The sequence below is a fragment of the Amblyomma americanum genome, chromosome 10 (assembly GCF_052857255.1).
Source record: "Amblyomma americanum isolate KBUSLIRL-KWMA chromosome 10, ASM5285725v1, whole genome shotgun sequence".
Taxonomy (NCBI): Eukaryota; Metazoa; Arthropoda; class Arachnida; order Ixodida; family Ixodidae; genus Amblyomma; species Amblyomma americanum.
Window position 1 is genome coordinate 75,581,389 of NC_135506.1, and position 26,515 is coordinate 75,607,903.

The following is a 26,515-nucleotide window of genomic DNA, read 5'->3' on the forward strand; positions in this document are numbered from 1 at the left end:
GCTTTTTGACGCAGTGAGATAGTTTCGTAAATGAAACTTTCATTTCTATTAAACGAACTTCAGCAAGGCAAAAATTGCGGTTTTTGCGGCTTAAACCTAAGTGTTGACATTACAAGAACACGACCTCCAAGGTGCCAAACCTTTTCCACTTTATGACAAAGAGCCAGGTGCACTAAAATGGCAGTCAATATTCAGACCTCCAACTATAGTTCCCCGGAAATTTCTTCTAATGGATCTTAATAACTACGTTTACTGAGACCATTTTATTATTTTTGTGTTAAATTTGTGATCCGGAGAAATCAGTGCCAATAAAAGCAAGTTTTTCTAATGCGCCAATTTTATTTTTTCAGGCTGTTTTGGACCGAGGAATTACCAAATCCAAATACAGTCATGACTCCACTTCCTATTATGTAAGCCCAGTGTTACTATGGAGATAATTGTGAGCCGATACTACTGAATTGTCGGTATATTAACTCGGGCGATTTAAAAGCTGTTGTATTTTCTACTTCCAGGTAAAACATAGCTTTCAAGCCCTTCAGAATACAGAAGGTGTTGGGGACATTGTACCTGAAACTGATCAACCACTTCCTGTGATGAATGTAAGGCATGATGTCGCTGTCAATGAATACGTCTTTAACTTTCTGCCTGTTTTTTTTACTTCCAAATAGATAATGGTTAGATATGGTCGGAAGAGCTGCTGTCCCATCCTCTTTGTGTCAAGTATCTAGAGACCAAATGGTAAGTGCCGAAAGAAAGGAGCGCGAAAAGAAAGCAGAAGGAAATCTTGAATCTGTATATGAGGTTTAATATTGAGTTCAACATTGCTAAACTGTTGCACTAGGATACCTTGAAATTATAAGAGTAAGATTGAGACACCTCTGAAAGGAAGCCTTTGAGTGAGCTCAATTTAAGAATATATCTCTTACGGCAAACTGATGAGAAGCGTGCATGCTTATTTTGGGCCACAGCGCTAAGGGTAAGCGCGTTTTCGAAATTCTAAAACTGATATGGATATTACTTGGGGGGGGGGGGGGGGGCTAAACGCTTCTCAATAATTAAGGAACCTGAGAGTAACAGTTAAAAAGTTAACTATTGAATATTAGTTAACTAGCCTGCTGGTTAGCACGTCTTAGCTGTATTCTGACGTCCACACCGTTGACTATGCTATGCCAATAAAAGCGCTCTTGATACTCAAAAACCCAATTTTTATAAAATTGTGTAAAGTCTTAGGTGAAACACCCGGTATATTGAACTGCGTAAATACCGCTGTTATGAAGCCGCTAGCCACTTCTATTTCAACAATCTTGTATGGTTTCTTTGTTTCAGGAACTCATATGGAATGTATTTTCACATGCTAAACCTCGCCGTGTACACCGTGTTTCTAGCCTTTCTAACGACAAATGCTGTTCAGCTAATGAGTGAGAAAACTGACAGGGAAAATTTTACTCAAGTGACCTCAGAAGACCTGGCAACCGCTTTCATGCAGCCATCAACCGTAAGTACAGTAACATGAAAGATACGCGAATTTCGCCACTCTTTACTGACCGGAAAAATGTTCTCAGCTACTATAGTAATTGCGGAAGTCTTATTTAACCCCTTCCATGAAGTAATTCAGCTAAATTGTAATTTTTGTTCTCCCGAACATTATTTTCGTAAATTATAGGAAAAGTCAGGAAAGCTTTCAAATAGCTCGATGCCATACTCTGATATGAAAGGTTTTTTTTTAATAAAATCGTTTGTGGTTAGGAAGCAGCAACGCACACATGCTATCAGAAATAAGAAACATTTTGAAACTGACTTCCGTTAGTTTTTATGTAGTACACTATTTGCTTTTTCTTTCATGCAATAAATAGGGATCAGGGCGCCATAAGTCATATTGGAGCTTCGGCTGCTCATGATGAAGCAATAATTAACGTACTAAGGGGCAAATGCTGTAGCACAAAAAAATGTTAGCTGTAAAATGCGCCTTTGAATTTCCTTTGTACAATCAAAAATCTAAGCTGCAATAAAGTTTTTTTTCTGACGCAGGCCACCATGGTTGCTTTGACATCTGTCATTGTCCTAGCGTTTGTGGGCCTCAACATTGTAAAAGAGTTCTACCAAATGTATCAGCAGGTAAGCTCAGAATCTTACGCGGTTTCTGGACACTTAGCTGCTTGATGCCGTTCATTGAATCTAACTTGCAAATGTTCATCAAAAAAGGGACGCATCATGAGGCACTGTTCTTTGAACTTCGCTTGCAAATAATTTGTATATTTCGCACAAAACCTGTAAAACGTTAAAAACAGCCCAACATCGTTTGCGAATGATTAAACTTGAGACAGAGCATGCCTCGTTTAATTAATCTGTTTCCGCCTACTGTTTCTGCTCGTACAAAAAAAATTCATTAGCATGGAAGTTGCTACAGTTATTGCGGTTACTTGCGATTCTTATTTCTTTATTCAGCGATTTCCTTTAAGCATATTAATTCATTGTATTGACCTCTTTTCCCAGAGTAACCAGGATGAATGGTTTGCCTCCTACTTACAAAGTAGAGCCCTTACGTCTTCCCTAAAAAATGAAAAAGTCTTGAAAGTTGAGCAGAGTGGCCCACTTTGCCTGACAGAGAATCAGAGCGTGAAGTGTGGTCGGTATACGCCTCAGAAGCAAATCATCCAGACGGGTTACCTTTGGTCAAGACAGATCTCATTGCACTTGTTATTCTGCATTCTCCTGCTGAGTCCGAGGCTGCTGGATAAAATTCGTGCCTCGCTGGCCGCATTTTCATGGAGGCTAAACTTTAAAAGAATCTAAAAAAATGATGCGCGGCATCACTACATGTTAAGGAGCCCCAAATGACCAAACTTAAAAAGAGCCTTCTACTAAGCGTCTCTCTTAGACAACGTGCAGTGGGGGAACACAGTGGCATATTTTATACATCTGTCTACAATAATCCTCCAGACACACATCTTTTATGATAAATCTAGCGTAGTAATTGAATAACAGAGCACACCATGTAAAATATCAACCATTTAAACAAATCTTGAGAAAGTACTGCGTCCTCATTGTTACATTTCTTTCATATTATACCTTTGTTTTTTTTTTTGTAAAACCGCTCTATTCCGTCTTTAAAACTAAGCATGTCTGTTGTCATTCCGTACGCGAGCAACCTTTGTCCTTCGCCGTGACGTAGCCCCAATAACCTTGTTATTACGAGGAAACAATCGACTTCGATCATGGTAAAAATTTAGGAGCCCTACTTTGCAAGTAACGTCATATATGCTATATATTCCAAACCATTTTTATCGCTGGCAGGTTCAGCAAGAAAATAAATGGAGATGCGAAAATGCGTAAACTTTTTTCTTTGGTCCAATTTATTAATTGAGGCATATGTTACAAGAAGCACCACGACTCGCACACCTATTGAGCCAAAATGAATACACATGCAAAAAAAATCAGTAGGTAAACACGTATGATTGGAAATAAAACGGCAAATTTTATAACCACGAAACTCAACATAACCCTTCTCTCTAGCACCATCCTCTGATTGCTGCATCCAATTTTTCATAACGCCAGAAAAAAAATCTTCCTCTTCTACACTAGCCAGGAATGTCCTCTCTCTTCAATTCATAGTCGATCCCAAATTTGTCACTCCTTATGGCGTCTCCCAGATGTTTGAGCCCGCGGTAGTTCCATGGAGTAAGGTCAGAGCTGTACGTGATTATCTCCCAAGATCTCAAACCCCAGTCTCCTTATTACAAAAGAGACTTCCGGCTACCGTGTGTGGACGTGAGTTGTTGTAGGAAAGAATGGCGCCTGAAGAGAGAAACCCTCTACGGCACTGATTATTAATGGCTTCCAGCGGTTATCCCGCATTACGTCACGTTAAGCCCATTCACTGCCTCACGTATTTCCGGTCATACGTGTTCACAGCAGCTTCCTTCATGTTCTTGAAAGGGGCTCAGTGGCTGTTGTATTTGAGAGCTGTGCACGGGTTCGCGGGCTTGATCTCAGCCGCATGAAGATTGTGGAAAAATGAAAAAAATATCTGCGTGTTAAGATTTCGGCGCATGTTTAAAGGATGCTGAGAACGTATTAATGTTGACTTATATCGATTTATTACTCATTATAGTTACAAAGAGGTTACATTGACTGAAAACTAACATTTAGGAGCTGGAAAAAGTAGAAAGAAAAAGAAAATACAGGCGTCACCGCCACAAGGCGTTTACTCAAACAGACTGCGATCACCTCAATAGATTTTATGGTTTCTAAGCCTCTACTATTTTAATATTATGTACGCCCGCCCCCTATCCAGCTTCACAAGTAAACCAGTGGTCGAGAAGTCTAACACTCTTTCGACGTCGTCGTCAAAGTTGCGGATTTTACAAGAGGGTCCGAAAAGAAAGCCACATTTTCCACCTTCGATTTCTCACCAACAAATTTGCCTTTTGCTTCCAAAACAACGCCAACAATGCCACAAAAACGTAAATAACTATATTTTACTAAGAACAAAATTTGGATGCAGCTTTTCTTAGTGTTCTTGTGAAGAACCACCAGTAGTCAAAATTTATCCGGCGTTTTCTTCTACGGCCTATCTTTTGCCCTTTGCGCCCCTTTTGGAACGTTAAAGCCTATTAATTCTGTTTATAAAAAGCGGAAATCGCCTTTCGGCCCGAAAGTTGTGACCTGAACGTCTCCCTTGGCTGAATTTCTATTGTAAAGACTGCATCTTGCTTTCAGCCTTAAGGTTAAAAATTAATTTGTCGTCTTTGATGGCAATAGCTCACAAGATCACATAAAAAAACAGCAGGCTGCTTTGAGGCTGATATTCTAATTCATGATGATAATATTTGAACAATGCACAATTTTTCAACTTCTAGTGGCCTGAGCTAAGAACCTGTGCTAAGTTATTTAAGATTTCTGCGAGCGTGTAGCTTGCAGGAGAAGTTTTTTTCCTCATCGGAGGCAATCTGCATAGTCGTACATAGTTAGTTCACGAATTCGCAAAGGTCCACTGCATCCAATCACAGGAACATAAAATGGCTTTATTTCTTCCCGAAATTGAAAAACCAAGTCTCATTGTTGTCTCAGTGATTATTGCAATTCGAAAATTAGTTTTTTATACTGACACCTGGACAGAATAAGCAGCGTATCGTGTTCGTTTCTTTTTACATTTATATTTTATTTTTCTCTAAAACATGGGCAACAGAAGAAAACAAAGGAAGGCGTCTTCTTACCTTCGGCGTTTTTCTAGGCGTTGTGTTTGGAGTGTGGAGGGTTGTGAGCATGCTCCTCCTGTGCCCAGGCATTTCAAATGCCTTGCAGTTGAGCTTGCTAAAGCAAGTATTCACGGTAGCTTCTTGAGCCGCCCCAGTATTTTTTGCTATCGTTCTTTCGGACCAAAACAAGGCCATGTGGCAGAAATTCTAGAAGAAAAATGCGCATAATAATATTATATTCTATTTGCAAAACTATATAATATTCTACTAGTCGCCACTTTCTGTGGTCACCCTATCAGCATAAATAATCATCCCTTTCCTATTCCAATGCGTTTCCTTTTTTGTGCTTTCTCTTTTGCTGAATTGATGCCACGTGCCACACTCTTTCTTCGCTATTGGTTTAAGTTCAGGGATTCCAGGCTAATGGGAATGGTGAGGACGGCTATAGCATTGCCAATGGGTAGACTACGTGGATCACTGCGCGACCAAGCCGGAAAAGCTAAAGAGGCAAAAAAAGTCGCGGTGGTTCAACCTAGTTAAACAGAATAGACTTGCGAAAAAAGGTGTTCATTCTTCACGTTGAAGGGCCACCGAAGCTCTGCCTTAACATAATGATAGATATTTTTAGCCTGATACTGCCCATAAATGCAGTTTATGTCAATCTCTTGTTAACATTCGTGGACCACGGCGAGTTCTTTATACAGCTACCAGCGCTGTGGCGCAGCGGTTAACCGATGCGCCACTGCACTGAGAGGGGGCTCTTTCTATCACAGCCTCCGGTAGGGATTGTGCGACCCATGTAGCTCTTTCGGAGCAACCTTTTGCGAACAATCATTAATTTAACTGCCGCCTGCCAGGGCAGGTTGCGAAGACGCTTCCTCCCATTGGCTATAGCTTGCACGACGCTCCTCCGAGCTTACCTGAGTGACTCGGGTAAGCTCGGATAAGTTCGGAGCACAAGACAACGCAAGACAGCAAGATGACGAAACTCTTGCTCTGGATTGGTACGCTGGAGCAGCACTTTCGCACTGACAGTTTGAAAAAAACTCTCCACATTATTCTGGTGGAGAACACTCCGACGCTGTAGTCACTGTATTTGGTCGCTTGAGCGAAGGAAACAGAGAAAATAAAGAAAAGAATACAAAGGAACAATCCAACACCTACATAACGCCGTCCTTGCTGAGGTTCTGCGGGGTATCATATCTTAAGCGCCACGCAATCGTGATCCGGTTATTTCGTTTCAAATACTGTTATTCTGTCTCGGTGAGAGATGCAAGCAAAGTGCACAGACTATATATTGTTTTCTTTAAAGGAAATAATAAAATTAAAACTTGTAGCAAGAAGAAACGAATCAGCCACCGCCTGACCATTTTGCTAATGCAGCGCCCCCGGTATTATATATATATATATATATATATATATATATATATATATATATATATATATATATATATATATATATATATATATATATATATATATATATATATATATATATATATATATATATATATATATATATGGCAACATAGCAATTTTGTTCGACGACCTAATTGTCTTGAAAAGCTTATGCAGAGAACGGGACAGTCAGTATATGCTTAACCTCTTGCTAACTCCTGCGGGGAGAGCGACAATGCACTCACAAATGTGTTTCCTCGCCAACAGGCGCCTATAAGGACCTGACGCCAGTTTTATCATCTTTGAGTATTGCGAAATCTACAGGCACTGTGGGTGCATGAAATTGGTTTTATCTTCGCGCGCTCCATGGAATAACTTTTCGGACTGGTAGAGCAAAGACCACGCCCTCATAGCACACCCTTGTGCGGCGACAACGCGTCTGCGTCGGCTGCGTGGAGGCCACTGTTATCTAGCCGCACCTGGCGCATCTCGAGTACGTCATTTCTAGCGTTCGGAGACACGCAGCAGGCACGGAAGCGCGTCCAGAGGTAGATAACGGCGGTCGCGCCTCACAGCCCTGACACCCACCATGTCACTGAGGGGCGGCGTCAACACCTGAGGGTGGGGCAGCCGGCCAACTAGGTCGGCTAGGTCTCCCAAATTAAGATACTGCACGTGAAAGGAGGCCACATTCGGCCAGCAACAGCGTTCCATACCACAGTCCTTCGTTTCAGTCTATAACAATTTTTTAAAGCAATAAATTATATAGAACAAATTTAAAATGCTAAAGCTCCGACTTTGAGTAGTAGTAGTAGTAATGGCCGTTTATTTGAAATAATAATAATAGAAAGGAAGAAAAAATTATTCCCTAGCCTCGGCATCTGCCAGCAGTCAAATAAAGCTGCGCGAACAAGACAGGACAACAAGAATAGGCACGAACAGCAACACACGGGTCTCTTCTTCTTGTCCTGTCTTCTTCGCGCAGTTTTATTATGACTGATCGAAACAACCACCTAGCCCAAATTCATGGCTTACTTGAGAACAGCTGCTATCGCAGTCCGCAGTAGATAAGGTTTGAAGCTGTGTTTATCAGTACGGCATTTCGAGTTCAACCCTTGAACACCCGCTGTTGCTTACCTTTGCTCGCAAGCAACAGTGAAATATTTTTTTCGTATACTACGCCATCTTAGACCTCTTTGTTGCCATCTGTTACAAAACAAGCCCCTCTTATTTCAGAACATAAAAAATAAACTACTGCTGTTTCATCTGTCGAAAAAAAAGACGTACTGAATGAGGCCGTTTGGCCAACCCTCGGACGTTGACGAAGAAAGTTGGTGATGAATGACTGTTACCATAACAGCAGGACATTAGCTAGCTAAGACTATCTTATTTAAATGCGTGAATAAGAGGACAAAGCAGCTAACTATCACACCTGCTTAGTCTAAGAATGGCTTGTGAACGCTCAATTACGACGAAAATAGAGAAACTCCTGAAGAGAAACTCGTCAGTGTGCAGTTGCAAGTAAGGAAAATTTGCTTTCTGAAATCTTATTTACGGTTGCTTATACACTGTTGGCCTAAATCACCGGCGATGTTATCAGCCTCGTGAACAGCGCGCTAAATTTTTGCGCATCAGAGTTCGACTTGCTAATGTTGCACGTCGGTTACAAGACCTGGTGTCCTTGAACATGCTGGTATATCTCGCAGCGCAGTGACGTTTGTGCATTACGCCTTCGTCGAAGAAAGGCCGCCGAGGCCAGCATTCCATCCAGCGTTCTTTGGCTCAACAGGCGACCGCCATAGCACTAAACCACCATGGAGGATGACGAGCATTGTTCTTCAAAGTTTCGTTTCGTTTTGTTTTCCTTTCTTTTTGCCTCGTGTCGTCATCGCGGCTTCCTGTTGACTCAGGCAGATATCTATGACTTTGCAAAGGACAAAAAGAGAAGGAAAGTAGTAATGGAACGTTACAGAATATTGTCCCTTGATTAGTTTCAATCTGCGTTTGTGCTCTCACATGCTTGTAAACCTTTTGCATTCTCTGCCATTCAAACGTTCGCGCCACGTTCGCTACCTCGTGCTGAGCTGGAGAGTGTTGCACGCACTTAGCCTGAAAGGCGTTTCTGCTCAACATGTATAATATCGAACCCGACCGCGGCGGCAGCGTTTTGATGGAGGCCGAACGCATAGGCACCCATGTGCGGTGTAATGTCAGTGCACGTTAACGATCCCCAGGTGTTCGAAATTATTCCGGAGCCCTCCACTACTGGCACCTCTTTCTTTCTTTCTTCTTTCACTCCCTCCTTTACCACTTCCCTTCCGGAGGGGTTCAGGTATTCGCCGAGCTGTGAGACTATGCTGCGCCCTTTCCTTTCCCAAAAATCCATTTTCATCTTTTTTTACATGTATGAGGGGTTATTCATTTCTCTCGATAACGCGACTAATTTTACTCCAGATTGAATGCTTTGAACGCAAAGTTGCTAGTTTTATAGTAATTGTTTACGCATATGGCTGGTGCGTTTTGGCATTTAAGAGAGTTATCAATGCCCTGAGTTCTCAGTGCACCAGCACACAAATGTTCATGGAAGGTGAGATGACTGAAGAAACTGAATTTCATCGCCGCCCTCTCATGCATGCGGAATTATTTAGATATACACAGCCGAAATTCCACTCTGTGAGTCACTCAGAAATAAATCTAATAAATAATAATAAATCTCAAAGAATACGCTTCGGATTCAACGAAACTAAATATTTTCGACAGTGTTGCCTTTCGTGACTTTTAACTGGGTGTATATGCTTCTTGTCTACATATATCTGGAAGCATTGGCTGAAACGGCTTATAAAGTGAAGCGGGGTCTCCTTTCTTGAATTAGGTGTGAATGTTGCCTTGCTGCAATTGTTGCGATGTTGTCATCAACTGTCATCTATTTCCAAGCAGATAAGCATGCCTTCTTGTGCTGCCCTCCCTCACTTACAGAGAGCCAAGTACTTCCTAGACATCATGAATGTCTTAGAATGGACGCTATACATCTCCGGTGGCCTCATGGCCGCCGGTCACCTCTCGACTACAGTGGTTGACAGAAGCAACCAATACATCATGGCGGCGTTGGCCGTGTTCCTTGCATGGTTCAACTATTTGCTTTATCTACAGAGGTAAGCCCTACTAAGAAGAGCGACTTGCGCTGCCAAGACTTGAACCGGAGGGCAATAGGTATTATATGACTGTGTTGAAAACCCTGAGACAATTTACGCGCGTTCGCTACACTGCTCCTTTGTTCTCGTGCAGCGTGTTGAATTCACAGCAGCAGTAAAGAAATCACTGCACAAATTTCTAATTGTTATACGTAGAAAAAATAAAAAAACGTAAAAAGGTAGCAACTTTTTCTTTTGTTCCAGGCCTTCAAAGTTCACACCTCAGGGATAGGAATAGCATCTATACCGCGATCTAACGAGCATGCTCGCATTAAGTCGTCAGCCACGGGGGACGTCGTTGAGCCTTAACTGCCAAGCATGATGTTTAGAATTGAGTGCAGTAACAATTTGTTGAGGTGTGACGCATTTGCATAGAAGGCTAAATCTCATCCGGAGCTACCGATGGATGCTTGCTATTTGTAATGAGAACCTCGAATAACAAGATTACGAGTAAGGATTGTGTATATATATATATGTGTGTGTGTGTGTGTGTGTGTGTGTGTGTGTGTGTGTGTGTGTGTGTGTGTGTGTGTGTGTGTGTGTGTGTGTGTGTGTGTGTGTGTGTGTGTGTGTGTGTGTGTGTGTGTGTGTGTGTGTGTGTGTGTGTGTGTGTGTGTGTGTGCGTGCGCGTGCGCGTGCGTGCGTGCGTGCGTGCGTGCGCGTGTGCGTGTGCGTGTGTGTGTGTGTGTGTGTGTGTGTGTGTGTGTGTGTGTGTGTGTGTGTGTGTGTGTGTGTGTGTGTGTGTGTGTGTGTGTGTGTGTGTGTGTGTGTGTGTGTGTGTGTGTGTGTGTGTGTGTGTGTGTGTGTGTGTGTGTGCAGTGTAGCATACTCAGTCAGGAGAGTGCTTGCTCGTCGTCTTGAAGGAGAAGTTTAAGCAGACCATTCTACTCTTCATGTAGTGAATGCCACTATAAAGTTCACGTGAAAAAGATCCAGGCACTCCCTTATCATGATTAATCTGGATACCTGGCTCTGATTCATTTGATTTTTAACTTTGAAAAAAATTGTTGGATGAAACTTTCAGCTCTTATGAGGTTTGCTCTTCGGTGTACGGAACATTTATGGGCTAGTGAGTTTTTTAAACATATATTCGCTAAAATTCAACTTCTGCCCTTCTCCTGGCGTGTACGCATGGGCAAGCTCGCACGCAATACTGCATTTTAATCAGGAACTCCTTGCATTCGTTCATTGAATCCCAATTTCATATTACTTTTGAGACTCTTGTCACTCCTCTTGATAGCTTGACATACAGGTACTTAAATGTAAGCAATATAGTGAAGAAACCAAAGCGCAATGGACCGGAAATTTTATGCGATGAAACGTTCATCACGAGTGGTTCGGCTCAAGCACAGAAAAATTCTAATTCTTTCCATTAGGTGTCCATAAGACGGCAATTAGGACATGAAGCCAGCAGGCAGCGGGAGGAGGGGGTTGTTAAATTTTACAACTTATTTGGCCTTTTGTGGTGCATTAAAACGTATAAATGAGTAGTTATAATTTGATTCTGTGTCGAAAAACAGCGCGATTCACTGTTTTTAGTTCGCTACACCGTTCCCGACCGATTCTCTTCATTTCAGGTTCAACCGCATCGGCCTCTTACGTTGTAATGTTCTTAGAAATCCTGTCGACATTACTGAAGGTCATGTTTGTCTTCTCTGTGCTAATAATTGCCTTCGGCCTGAGCTTCCATATTCTTCTCGCAAAAATTGACGTGAGTATCAGCGCTGCTAAGCGCATAAATTTCTTCAATAGCTAATCAGCTCCTGAAAGCGCCAGGAGAACATCTTAAAAATGGAACAAACTTTCCGATTTGAATAAATTTTGACATCAGTTATATAAATGAATTAAAGCTTCGCGCTGCTTTTTTCTTTAGTTGCTAATTTCTATTTCTGCGCGTTTCTATCCTTATTAGTTGCATTGTTCTTGCTGCCGTTATTCTGTTTTCAATGCATGCATTTTTTACATGTAACAGCAGCAAAAACATGAAATGTTTTAAAACGTCAGAAGAAATGTTCGCCTCCCCCAGAAAGAGTCTACAGCTTCAAAGGTGGCATTAAATTGCTCAGAAATGTCTCTAACTCGTTGAATAAAATTATGATCATGTAGTGCAGCCTGAATATCTTTTAACCAAAATCCGCATAATTGAAAGGCTGCTTTTGAAATTGGTAGGCAGCACAGGGCTTCTGAAGCAATGAAAGGAGTTGCTTAGAATATGGGACGCAAGCACAGCAGTTTCGGTAGAATGAATGCAAGGCTGGTCTTGCCTGCTCTTAAAGCCGTTAACCATCCAACCACCACTACCACCTTAGTGCTTTCTTTACTATGAGTTCACCCGAGACAGTGGCCAGAATAGGACGGCCAAAAGAGGCTTCCTTGCTGTATTTTTCTCTTTTACGGCACTAGATTCCTTCGCATACTTTCAGGTCAACAAGCTTCACGAAGGCAGCAGGAACACCAATCGAACATTTTAAATTTCCTGTCTTTCCTACACCATTAGGTATTCAGTGTAAAGATTAGCGCGACTGCTGAGTTTTGGGAATGGAAAAAACATACACTTCTTTGAATTCTTTTCCAGGCTTCCTCTCATGTCAGCTAATTAACGGAGTATAAGTGCAAAGAAAAGACAAAAACATATAAATGGCTGAAAATGACAGAACTAAAATTCCCAAGCAACCAAACATAGGCTATAACATTTGGGTCTCTGACATCCGTGGGCTAAATTTAGTCTCGGAAGGCAATCCAAGAGGACGCGTTTCTGATGGGGAACTCAGCCGAAACCAGCGCTTCCGTATTCATAAGCGGCAATAGAGGGGAATTTCTTTGCAATCTATTTTAAAAAAGCGGATTATGCTTTGGTTTGGGGACTACTCTTGCAGGAAATAGGAACTGTCCTCGATGCACTCAAAAATTAGACAAAACGTCTGGTGTCATGATAGCTCTAAATAGACGCTTTAAAAACTGTGTAATGATAGTCTGACACAGTACAAGTATAAGGTGTCATTTTTCATTTAATATGCTGCCAGTGTATTTACTATTTCAAGTGGTATTACATGTCACGAAATAATAGTCATGTAACAGTAACTGTAACCAAAAGCTCTCAATAGAGAGCCGCGATAGTCTCAGGTAACAAGCATTCAAACATTTTATTTCAGTTAATTTATCACCAGTGTACACAAGAAAAAAGTTACAGCAGAAATCTATACTGCATATTTTACTCACGCGGGCATTCGCGCTCTCCAGCCGTAATGTTATTTGTATTGCGTGTATTTACTGCATCGAGGCAGTTGCGACAATTAACTTCAAATGAATACATTTCACCTATTGACCTTACCCTCGAATATACATACCGGCTAATGCATGCCTGTCACTATTCTATGCATTTTTCTTGACAGATGAACGTGAAGACTCCCGTTGTTGACCCGTATACAGGAAATATAACCATGCGGTCAATGGTTAGTATGCCCGCTTTTTTTATATTCACCGCCTCCACCTACAGACACAAGGCAGCGCCTGATGATCTCTTTTAGTTGGTTGACTTGCTCTTTCTTACGGCCCATGTTTAAGCCCTTTTTGCGAGAAGCAAGTCCATCGGTTAACATGTCGACCATATGGCGCAACTGTTTACCTTAACAGTTCTTTTAAGCATGAAATGCTTTTATACCCCTTTGGTGGTGTGTCGCGGGAGAACTTGGAGGCGGAACGGAGAGAGAACGCGGAGGCGAATCTAAACGAACTTCGGCGAAACTTTCAGTCACCCCCTTGTGACTACGTGTTGCTCTGCAGACGAGAGCATGCGTCAACGACAGCGTCTTCCAAGTCCCGCAGTGGCCAAAGCGAACGCGCGGCGCGAAGGAGCCTATTTTCTTCCTGCAACCCAAGCGGCACACGCGCACCCCTTGAGACGTGTGAGCAAAATTCGTGTACCCGCGGACAGCTTAACTCGAGAGGCGGTGCAGGCCTTGAGGCACCTATATCGTGTGGACAAATGGCGCCATCTTTTGGCGCTGAGCGGAACTCAAGGTAAACACTGAGCAGCGGAAGGCAGTGGTCCTGTACGTTGGACCCTGCCTCGCTACCGATGGTTCGGATAGATGGTTGGGTTCTAAGCCCAGAAGAGACTTTGCCTTGCGACGAGTTTCAGCATTTTAAATGTGCTACGCCGGTACATCAAAGCATTTTAAGCTTACGGCACCTCTAATTCGCCATCTTGGGTATCTTTAATCGATGTAGCTATCTGCAGGATGTTTTGGCGAAACATGGCGTCTGACCGTACACATTCAAACGCATCTGCGCCGCCGCAGTGGCAGAGTGGTTACGGCGCTTGGCTGCTGGCCCTAAAGACGCGGGTTCGATTCCGGCCGCGGTGGTCGAATTTGGATGGAGGCGAAATTCTAGAGGCTCGTGTACTGTGCGATGTCAGTGCACGTTGAAGAACCGCAGGTGGTCGAAATTTCCGGAGCCCTTCACTTCGGCGTCTCTCATGGCCTCAGTCGCTTTGGGCCGTTTAAACTCCCAAAAACCAAAACCATCAAATGCATCTGCCAAAACAAGCCCGCGCTAAAAGACGAAAGGTACGCTTCGATAAACTGAGAATGTATGAAAATGCAGAATGGAAAGCTAAAAACGAGAAAAAAAACGTGTAATCTTTTCCGCCATCAACGTGGAAGCATCGCCGCGTTTGTTTCCTCTGGCTCAGTTTTCGCAGGATATGCCCAGGCTATATAATAATCGTAATAGATTGGTGTTGGGGAATTGGTTTGGTAGCCTAGGCAATTGGCTAACGCTGAAAGTTTTTCGAGCTCATTGGCCAACCCTGACCACTGCTGAACTTGTCGGAGGTTTGGAGCGACAGAACACTCTACTCCACATGCAAGATAAGGAAGTTAAGACAGCTTACCTGCGATATGACCCATGTCTGATCAATGGCTGTCGGTATCGTGAAACGTACCAAAATCACTTCCACGCCGTGAAAACAAACTAAAATGCAAACGGTACCATAAAAGGAGAGCGCGCTCCAAGCGGACCACACGCAGCGAGGACGTTGGATAATGGGGAAAATAATTTACCTTGGAAGCAGTGCGTAGGCGCCGTGGGCCGTCGTGTGGACTGCACTGCGTAACATCGTTAAGCGGGCAGCGCATCCTAGTTTCGGCGAAGATGGGCGCGTCGCATCAATATGGAGGGTTTAAACGTCCCAAAGCGACTCACTCAGGCTATGAGGGACGCCGTAGTGAACGGCTCCGGAAATTTCGACCACCTGGGGTTCTTTTATGTTCACTGACATCGCACAGCACACGGGCCTCTAGAATTTCGCCTGCATATTCAGAAGAAACCCTTTAAACGAGTCTTGATGAATGCGGCGTAGTTGGGTGAATTGGATATCGTTCGTGATGAAAAAATAGTGCAAACGGAACACGATGGGGACGGAAAATGGAACGAGGCAGAGAAGCGCTTGTCTTCTCTTGTTGTTGTTGTTGTGTCTGTTGTTGTTGCTGCTGCAACGCTTGTTTGCGTCGTTCCCGTTCCATCCCCTCGTGTTCCTTTTGCGCTTTCTTTTTCATCATGAATTGACGAAGGTGGGAAACGTTTTGTTCCTGTTTCGTGCTCTGAACGAGAAAGCAGCTCACAAAGGGTAATTTCAGTTCACCACATCCAATGACTATGAAGCGGCTGCCCACTGCTAGAAATCGATTTACTGAAAGCGAAAAAGCGGCAAAGTTCAAATGGAATTTTCTATGTTCTGTCGTAGGGTAGTTCAGATGGGGTTCTTAATTTTCCATCATAGGGTAGTTTTTCCCCGTAATAACGTGGTCGTCCACGGCTGCAAGACAAATCCTCAGGGCGTCCCAGCTAAATTTAGCCAAGGGTTTAACATATGCAGCGGCACTCTAAGACGACGGGACCAAATGCATGTTGCTGTGTATTGTATGGAGCAAGTCACACTATTTTTGTATTTCGCCTACTTGGAAATTTGTCTAGAATAATTAACCAACTCCGTAAGCAACAAAGTTAGATGATAAATTCCAAAGAGAAAGTTGTAGAACGGTCCCCAAAATGTCCGATTAATGTTTCTAACCCCTTTCCATCTACTGCGTATTAGCTTTTTTTCTTTTCGCCCACCGTAGACGCCCGCGAAATACAAAAGATACCACGTGACATGTCCGCTTGAGCGCCGCGATTGCAATCATTTCGAACTTCTGCAAAGAACAGATCATTTGGCGGGTGAGCTGCAGCTGAAAAGGTGACAGGGCTGCCACTCAGGCACCGGCTGTGCGATTTAGGCTAGCTCAAGCGATAACGGCTGCGTCTGCTTATCGCTATCGCGAACCGCTGCTAAAGAAGCATGCGGCTGGCGTGAATCGCACACCCAATTGCTGCGTCGCTGCCCTGTCGCCTTTCAAGCGGCAGCACACTGGGCAAAATGATCTCTTCGTTCGTACACGGAACGTTTGACGGTACCGAGGACCGTTCTGCAACTTTGTCGCTGGAAGTTTTCACCTACCTTCATTTTTTACGAAGTTAGTTAATTAATATCGACTAATTATGCAATTAACCCCAATAGAAAAAATAGTGTGACTTGTTCCATAGAATAGCCAGCAACACGCATTCAGTCGCGTCATCTTAGAGTGCCGCGGCATATTTTTAAACTCTGGCTATAGTTAGCTGGAACATCCAGTATGTAACTTCATTAGACCCATAATTTTTATAAACAGCTTCGATGTAGCCAACATTGGCTGTATTAGTTTTCTGCCTCTTCCCGCTTTACTCCTGGTTGCCGGTATAAAAGACTTATTGAGTGCTCTCCTCAAGTTCTTATTTGTTTTTTCCTTTAGGCAGCGGCTTCTACCGGATACTAATTTTTGATGTCAGTTGAGCACAGTGCAAGACGAATTACTGCCATATTATTCCCGAGCTGCGCCGGCGATGATCACATTATTCAAGCAAATATCTTTAAAAAGACAATGCCTACGTTTTGCTCTCGGTGATCTTCCATTCATTTTTGCGGCACTGGCAGGAGCAACATGGACATTCTCATAGACCAGAGTGTTTTATTTCTCCGTTAATATTACTTTCGACGTCAATTTAATCAATTTAGACTTGATAATTGTCATTTAATCCTGCTCTTTTGTGGCTGCTAATACTCACCGTGTACCATTGCACCATTGCAGAACATGAGCGACAAGGGTTTCCACAACCCGGTGATCTCGTTGGTGCGTGTGGGCACCATGATGCTCGGAGAGCTGGACTTCCTGGGCACCTACCTGCGGCCCATGCGCGCACTCGAGTCCTCCGCCTGGTACCAGATTGTGGCCGCCACCTGGTTCCTGGTCGTCTTCATCGTCCTCATGCCCATCCTGCTGATGAACCTGCTCGTGAGCGCCATTCGAAAATGCTAATGTTAAACTGCCCTACAACTGGTGATGGGAGCACTGATTCAAATTAGGCGAGTTGCTACGTGTGAAAATACGGCAGCATAATTTCAAATACACAAAACTACCATGAGACAAGTCACGATAGAGGGCTACTCCCGTGTTTCATCTCCACATCAATAGAGGCTAAACGTTGGTATGGCAGCACATGATTCTCCGCACCATGCTCTCTCTGTGAGTCAACTGTGATGTGTTAGACGATGAAGTGTTAACGTTTCTTCATTAAAAACAAAGTCAATTTCTTCTAAGGAAGCCGCCTATCGAAGCTTGTAAGATGGGTCCACTCTGACACGGGTTTCCAGAAGGCTCGTTATCACCTAGGCTCTGCCACCACTATGCAAAGGCGAGGTCATAGAAGGACGAATCTGTCGAGAGTCGAACAGAAGCAGCGAATGGAACACGGTGCTATGTTTAAGCCCGCCGTTTACTGCCGCTATTAAGCCGATTGTCACTTTTATTTCAGATTGGTTTGGCCGTTGGTGACATTGAAACCGTCCGCCGAAACGCACAGCTCAAGAGGCTCACAATGCAGGCAAGTTCACACTCATTGCAAATGGGCCGATAATCTAAATCGTGCAATTCACGATTTCTCTTTATTGTCATAATCGCCAGTCCTTGTCTTGTGTTTGGCCTGTAGACCACAGGAGTCCTTAGCACATCAAAAAAAAACATTCACAGCATTTACAACTGCTGCTTAAATTTCAAATGTTCAGCAATGGCTAGCGGAACCGTAATTTCTTTCAAGGCTCCGCTCTTTTCACCCCCTACTTAATTCATTTCTTCACGCTACGTTCAAGGCTTTCAATATTGGGAGAATAATACCCCGTGTACTTCCTTTGAACCTACGTAGAACGTTTGCGAAAAGATGCACCTTCTGTGGCTGCAATTTCGATGCCGGCCGTGATGGCCGTCTTTTGTAGGCACGGAAACAGAGTCACAGCGTGATGTTCGATGTAAGTTCCCATTAAAAATTACCCCAGGTATAAATTCATCGGAAGACCTCCAAATTTGTTTTTGGGGAGAGGAAATGGCACGATATCTGTCTCGTATCTCCGCGATACCTGAACTGCGCAGTAAGGGACGGGATAAAGGATGGAGTGAAAGAAGAAAGGAAGAAAGAGGTGCCGTAGAGGAGGGCTCCGGAATAATTTCGACCACCTGGGGGTCGTTAACGTGAACTGACATCGTACAGCACACGGGCGCCTTTCGCCATCATCGAAACGCTGCCTCCGCGGTCGGGTTCGACTTCTGCCTTTGTTTCTGTCGCCCTTCTTTCACACCTTTTTTCATACCTTTCCTCATAGCGCAGTTGACGTGTCCACCGTTAATTCAAACAGTTACTGGGTCTCCTTTCCTCAAAACCAATTTTAATTTTCTGTTTCTCTCTACCAAGCCTTTGTCTCCTATCACACAAGCTAGTGCCCTCCTTTAAAAGACGTTGTACTCCAAAGAACCCTAAGATAACATCCGAGTTTTCAGCTGACCCGCAAAAGGCGCCCGTACACAGCGCAATGGTTCCGCATGTTACAGCACCCCAGGCGTTCGGAAATATTCCGGAGCCCTGTCATCCAGCAATCGACCCAACCCGCCGCGGTGGCTCAGTGGTTATGGCTCTCGGCTACAGATCCGGAGTGCTCAGGTTTGAATCCGACCGCGGCGGCCGCGTTTTGTTCAAGGCGACACGTAACGGCGCCCGTGTGCTGTGCGATGTCAGAGCACGTTCAAGATCCCCAGGTAGTCGGAATTATTCCGGAGCTCTCCACTACAGCACCTCTTTCTTCTCTCACTCCCTTCTTTGCTCCTCCTCTTACGGTGCGGTTCGGGTGTCCATCGAGATATGTGAAACAGGTACTGCACCATTTCCTTTCCTTAAAACCAATTTCAATTTTCAGCAATTGACAACGATAAAACTGGTCACCTTTACGTGGTCTCCTGCACACCCTTGTTTAAGTAGCAACCTCGCGGATCACACGAGTTGCCAAGAAATGGCTAACAGGATTCCATTAGAAGCTGAGGCGAATGGAATCCTACACCTGTTTACATTTCCGCACACAACGCAATACAACGTAGAACATATCCGCCTGGACGCAAGTCGCTCAATAAAGCACAAAAAATAATATTACAAGATTTGCAAACAGGCGCATACCCCAATACAAATTATTACATGTCATGTTTTCCACCCACTAGGAGCCATACTGCCTCCCCTGTGGTGAAATATTCACAATATAGTACGTACATAGTATGGACAGGTCAAAGAAATAAAGCAACAGATCAAATGCCCGATTCGAAACCAGAGCATTGGGAGAGAGAGAGAGAAAGACCCGTCGTGGTGGCTCAGTGGTTAGAGCGCTCGGCTACTGATCCGGAGTTCCCGAGTTCGAACCCGACCGCGGCGGCCGCGTTTCGATGAAGGCGGGACGCCAAGGCACCCTTGTGCTGTGCGATTTCAGTGTACGTTAAAGATCCCCAGGTGGTCGAAATTTTTCCAGAGCCCTCCACTACGGCACTTCTTTCTCTCTTTCTTCTCTTAGATCCTCCTTTTTTTTATACGTCTTTATTTCTGCATAAAATAGGCCTAGCCTTGCGGCAGAAATGAGGGGCTTCATGGGGGTGGAGGTGGGGGAGGGGGAGGAGGGCCGGTCTCCACTTCTTCGAAGTGGGGTGGTCCTGTGGTCGGCTCTGCGAAGAAACGGCCAGGCCCTTCTTCTTTATTCCTTCCCTTACGGCGAGGTTCAGGTGTCCGCCGTTATATGCGATAGATACTGCGCCATTTCCTTTCCCTAAAGATCAATTTCAATTTCATTGGGAGAGTAAGCTGGCCAACTCATATCCAAGCCATTAGATGAGGCTGGTCGAAAAGGCTCGAAGGTTGGCAAGAACAACTGGAGTCCAAAATTGAGGACCACTCACAAGCCTTCATTGTATAAATTTTCGTTTTGTTCTCCAGTACGGCATCTTTCTCTCTTTTTTTCGCTCTTTAATTCATATCTTTTATCACTGTGCCTCTGAGGTGCCCACCCACAATTGAAAGAGTTGCTCTGCGTTCCGGTCCCACAAAATTAGTTTTCAGTTTTCATGGTGGCTTAGTGTTTAGGGTGATCGACAGCTGAGCTCGATAACGGGGCATCAGATTCGGTCCGCAGCATCAGTGTTTCGATGGGTGCAAAAAGGAAAAGATGTCCATACAGTACGCGCTGCCAGCTTGCATTACAGAACCCCAGTTGATCTTAATTCATACTGAAACCCCCGCCCCACTACCGTTACTCTCTTTCTTTCCCCATCTTTTAGCAATTCCTTCAAGGCATGGTTTAGTTTCCGGATGCAGTTCCGAGCACGCTGAATCTATCCGGACCACGACAGCCGCATTCGATAGCGTTTCGATAGAGGCGATTCCAAGAAGATACCCGTGTGCAGTGCGATGCCTTTCACCTTAAAGAACAGCACGTAGGTGAAATTATTCTGGAGCCCCGCATGAAGACACCTCTTTTTCTTCCTTCTTTCATTCCCTCCTTAACCCTTTCCTCACGGCGTGGTGGAGGTGTCCACCGAGAAGTGAGAGAATTACTGGGTAGACAACTTCTACCTAATCTGATGGCAATTGATCTACCATGAGGCACGAAACACGGGCTGCTTGCCGTGACGGTCACAGGACCTGATGACAATTGAGGCGGTGCGGGGCACTTTGCGAAAAGAACGTGGCCGATGACTTTGCTAAATAGGGAAACGAAGCTAATCATTTAGCGCTGTAAAACAATACACTGGCAATCTCTCAATTAACAACTTCTTGTAACAATCCTCCTCACAAACACGTTTTTGTGTCATCTTTGGAATGTTGTGCAAAATCCCGCACTACATCTTCTTTCAGCAAATGTTTATAAACTAAATGTGCAGGCGCAGCCGCCTCGGCCACTCTCGGCACACATGAGGTATCGTCCTGTGAAATGTTCGTGATCAGTGGTTGATACTCCTTCTTGCTTGCATTACACGCTTGCACGAAGCAGAAAACGCAACAGAGCAAAAGAGAAAAGCAAGCATAACTTTTGAATTAGTGAAATATTCATTTGCAAATGGAAGACGCTGAGGAAAGCACTCTTCGCCCATCACTACCACTAGCGTACGGCCTGTTCCCCCGAAACCCTTCCCACTTTCAGTAACACGAGAAAAGGTGTGACCGGTAATAAAGACATGGGTCCTTCAATCATGAAAATATATAATCCTATGCTTATCTTAACAGCGCCGTGTCCAAGTCATATATTTTGATGCGTATTATGTCAGGAAACAATGTAGCATGCATCATAAATCAACTATCTTGTTACAGTTTATCTAATAAAACTCTTGCAAGAGATGGAATGTCAAGTGTTCAAAGTATGCGTATCTTTCAGAGCGTAACTTGGCGTTTTTTTAGACCTAATATGCTCATTATAATTTGGTTTTCTGTCGTTTGTTATGCTTATAAAATTCATTCGGAGAAAAATTTCATATTGTGTGGACCACAGGTGGAGCTTCATACTGACCTTGAGCGGAAGCTTCCTCGTCGCATCCTGACCATGGTTGACAAGACTGAGGTCTACGTGTACCCGAACCAAAAGGGGTCTTCGTCTTACGTTGTAAGAGAGATACCTGCACCTTTATCCTTGGGCTGCGCAATCTGAAGTGAGCATGTTGAAGTGAAGTATATAGGGATGGCTAAAAAAATCAATGTCCGTGCACTACGGGCATCAGACCAGGGTTCAGGTTTGCATTACCGCAATCATTGTGTGATGCATATATTTATAAGCCTTTTTTATTTACAAGTGATGTTTTTTCGGCTTACATCTCTCGCCTCCATCCGCTGCATATTCTTAATTATTGAATGCTGCGAGCATAACGTTCGGAATCATTCCGCCTTTCACAACCGTTAATTCCTACCATGTCCATGACTCGTTTTTTCGTACGATTATTTTCGGTAGACGCAAACGCTTAGATCCTACTGCTGATAGCACACCTTCAAGGGATTAGAATTAATCTGGGCTAAAATAATGTTGTATTTCTCATTACTCGCTTCCACAATATCTTTTCCTGAGCAGAGAACGATTATACATGCCAGCATGAATTCCACTATAAACTAATATTGTAGAACTGGGAAAACATCAGCAGTAAGAAATGCGATAGACAAAATTGCACAAAGAGTGGTATTTTTAGTGCGCGTATTTTTTGGCAACAGTGGCAGACCATTCAACGCTGGTTCGCAAGTCCCAAAGAAAACGGCAAACGAAACAGGGCCCTTGCCGCTGGGAGTGGAATACCTGACGCTGCCACGCAAGAGATGGTCGTGGAGCTGAACAGGCAGAAACGAAGGTAAGTGGTAAAATGTGCCTCGTCTAATTCTTCGGATGATGTCAGCTCGCTGTGATGTTGCTTATGAAATCATGTAACTGCACTGCAAACACGGTTTTTATGACTGTGTTGTCATCATCATCACATCGTTAGGATTGTTAGCCTCGCGTTAGAAAGATAGCGTGAGGCACGTGATTTGTCCCAGGAGAAAAGTTGGCAGATTTTTTTTTTTATCTTCGTGCCTAACAACAAACTTTGCGATTCCACGAAAATAGCCGTAGTGCTAAGAGCTCTGTCACTTTAAGCCTTGACATGGTCAGCTACATCGTGTTTACGTGATGATGATGACGATGATGAATATTTATAGTTCAATGGCAGTTTTGATCATAGAGCACTCGTTGGCACAAGGTAGTTTTTAAATGTACAAGGTGAGGCCAAAGACCCATTTCCAAAGCATTTCGCCCTAAAGTAGCCGAGCTCCAGGCAGGGGAAAGCTTGCACCCAATGTACCACTTGTGGGCACCCGGCGGCACTAGGGATCGAACCCCGCACCTCCCGCATGCGAGGCTGATGCTCAAACCATCACGCCAGCGCAGCAGTTGCAGCTTACTCTGGACAAGGAATGGCGTCATCAGGGAATAAATGAAAGTACAGCATTAAACAGTCGCTTGTAACCAGATCTCGTAAGTTTAGTGAAAATAGGGGGGTTTTCTTAGATCTTTAATGTACCTGCTGCAGGCCGGAACCTAGGATATGTAAGCAAACAACTACAGCAATGACTTATTTGAGTAGTTTTGGCATGTTCATCCACTTGTTTTGCAGAAAATCTTGTGTGCTAAGGAAACATGCTCCCTGTAGTTTACTGGTAGTAAAGAATGTACAGCTGACTAAGCAATCAATAACACCTTAACTTGGGCTAGTTGGTGAGTGTTTCGGAATAAAAAGTTTGGCGCGACGGACAGGGAGAAAGAAAAAAACTTTGTAATAACATATAACATTAAAGATTAAATATTTGAGCAATAAATACTTGGGTCAACCAGTTATTGACTTACTGTTTGATTGCAGGTTGAAGGAGATCTCTAGGGCCATGGAGCAGCAACTTTCGCTAATGCGGTTGGTCGTTCAGAAGATGGAGATTCGAACAGAGAATGACGACATGGACGAAGGATACTTCGAAAACATCCAGGATCGGCCACTCAGTGCCACAACACAAGCCAGCCTATGAGTTTCATAGGCCTCGTCCCGCTAATAAGCGCGGCCCTCTCTCTTTTTTCACGGCTATTTTATGCTAAAATTGCCGTAGTAATTTTTGGCACATATCTAAACCGAAATCGACACCATGGTGCAGGACTGCTAAAAAGGCGAATTCAAGACCCCATCTCCTTTATATACGGTGTCAATGGTTCTTCTGGCTTGGCCTTTAGCTACTTTTGTGTCAGATTCGAGCTGGAGTTGCACACGATTCAAGAGCGAAGCTGCCTGACCTCGCAGCAAAAGATCTGCTGACACCTTTCATTCAGGTGGTAAACTTTGCGCAAGTAGGTTCAGAGAGCCAAAGTTTCTTTTCTCACGCCAGGTGCTAGCGCAGCTCCTTAGAGCGTATTGTATTAGTTTTTTCGTCTTTTAACCCAAATCTCAAAATACACTGCTATATAAAACGGGCAATATCAAGCACCATCTTTTGATACGTACTTTTGGTACTACACAATGAGGGCCGCCAAATTGCAAGTTTTTTAGAAGGTATACTAAATACACTATGATTTTGCCAGAAGAAGCATTCGTACCTTTCTTACCAAAATAATATCGCTGCCAGTAAACGCGACTACAGAATTTTTTTCCCACAGAAACGTTGTCATAATTACACAAGCTGCAGTTAAATCACCTATAGCTTCTATGGGTGTCTCTACGAGCTTATGTAGAAGAGTTATGACATCACCTAATTAAGTTATTGGTGAAGTGACCCGCATTAGAGATAAACTTCTATACCAAATGGCTAGTAATAAATGCGCTTTTACTAAATTCTTAGATTTAATACTCGACAGTCTTGTGTCACCTTCATACCATATAAAATCTAAACAAGTCCAGCGCGGCGTTCGCACTTATCGCGTGTCTAACTGCTCCCCGTACATGTTCTCAATTCTTTAACCTGACGGTTTAAAACTCCTCCGAAAACAATGCGACAGTTGTCGACAGTGACTGTTTTGCTACCAATCTGTCATTACTGTTCTAAAAGGTCCCTGACTGCGCCACGCTTATTACGCAGTCACTACATCTAGACTTATTCTCCGAAAAAGAAGGCAGTGGCAATTATCTACTCTATAATTTCGTAATGAAAAGTTTGACTATTATCTGTCGGTTACTACATTTATCAACTCCTCAACACTGACCTACGAGATAAGCTACAATTGTGTTCCTGGGAGTGGACTGCAACGCTTCTTTTCCTGCACTCTTTAACCCGTAAAAAACTAACAAGTTGTTTCTTTTTTATGAGTACGAGACCCTTCTCGCGAAGTATACCAAATTTATACTTCTAAGCGAGGGTGGCGATATCACTGTAACAAAGTTCACCAGATGGAAGACTTCAAGAAGGTTGTGATATCAGCAAAAAATCCTTGGACGGTGTTGGTGCAATGCTATATAAAGTTAACTTTTGCAATGTATATCGCTGCGAAGTAAATTTTTCCCATTGATGAAAAGAAAAAGCAAGATTTTGTTTGCGGTTAACTTGGAGAATGCTCCAAGTAGCCCGTACAATTAGAGTGTTTAGACAGCATCGCCACAAGCTGAGGCATTCTACACTATTTATCAAAAAAATATAGTGACATCCTCAAAAACAACTCTTGTCACTGCTTTTCAAGTCGTAATTTGTTTCCGACTAGATTAAAAACTTACGCAATGTGGAGGTTTTCACATAGGTTCCTGTTTTTAAACCAGTGGCTTGAGAGTTTTGCTTGTGTAAAAAACGCGCATTAGCTACATCTTTTTAAGGACCTTTTCACGCGCATACATAACAGGACTATTGGTATATCTTTGACAGGAATGGTCATAAAAAATCACATCTTCATAGAGAACAAATATTTTCGCTTATCGGGCAGTTATTTTGCACCCTCTCTTCTGTACACTCTGGGATAAAGCGCACAAGGTAACTAAATTCTTAGCTTTGGTAGCCGAAGACATGCGATTTAAGTTGAAATATACATTTATATGTCTCAAACGAATACACATAATTTGACGCTATAATACAAATATGACTACTACGATTACGAAGCGGCAAAGTTTGGGCGACTTTGCGGTAGTAATGACGGCAACAAGAACTCTAGCTTTCAAATCTTGTGGTGCCCTCCAGCGCCGATCAAGTGAAACAATTGAATGCCAACTTGCGAGTGACGACTGCACCATAATCGATCTATATGACTGGAATATTTTGACCTATTTTAGTGCCCTCGATAAATGGCAGACTTGTCTCCCTTCCTGAACTTCACAGTAATTCTACCTTTCTGCGCGTTAACTTAGTAGCGTGTGTGTGTTTGTGTGTGTGTGTGTGTGTGTGTGCTTTTTTGTCGCGTTCCTGACTCCTGTGTTTATGTTTTCCGTTTTTTCTCGTAAAAAAAGTTTTATTTTGCAAAAAATCGGCACTGTAGGATGCTCGCCCGATACAAAGGGTGTGGCCATAAAGTAATGGCGGGTACACTAGTAACCTGTAGAAACTTACCTTCAAGGAAAGGCAGAAGTAAATGGACGAAAACTGGCAACTAAAGCGTACACTTCCAACAAGCCGTTGGCTTAAATTTGCTGTTAGCTTGCGGGTAAAGAGCTTTTACATAAGACTTTTATTCGAGCATGGTCCTGTAAAGATGTAGTTTTTTAGTTTAACTGGCTATTTTGCTACTTATACATGCCAATGTAGCGGGTGGATTTAACACATTCTGCACTAATTCAGACATGCGCTTACAATAGAACTCCAAAGGCGTCTCATCAGATA

The 26,515-nt window shown here is 43.5% G+C and overlaps 1 protein-coding gene across 1 annotated transcript in view; it reads left to right on the forward strand.

Moving 5' to 3' along the window:
- Window positions 1-23,888, forward strand: part of TrpA1 (Transient receptor potential cation channel A1) — a 174,164-nt gene extending 150,276 nt beyond the window's left edge. Inside the window, 15 exon segments of the mRNA XM_077639238.1 lie at window positions 351-410; window positions 513-599; window positions 669-684; window positions 687-738; window positions 1,327-1,495; window positions 2,029-2,115; window positions 9,573-9,748; window positions 11,365-11,383; window positions 11,385-11,498; window positions 13,180-13,239; window positions 16,957-17,160; window positions 17,681-17,749; window positions 21,714-21,824; window positions 22,421-22,554; window positions 23,599-23,888. Of these exon segments, the coding sequence (XP_077495364.1) occupies window positions 351-410; window positions 513-599; window positions 669-684; window positions 687-738; window positions 1,327-1,495; window positions 2,029-2,115; window positions 9,573-9,748; window positions 11,365-11,383; window positions 11,385-11,498; window positions 13,180-13,239; window positions 16,957-17,160; window positions 17,681-17,749; window positions 21,714-21,824; window positions 22,421-22,554; window positions 23,599-23,758 (1,518 nt within the window). The 3' untranslated portion in view covers window positions 23,759-23,888.
- The last annotated feature ends 2,627 nt before the right edge of the window (window positions 23,889-26,515 follow it).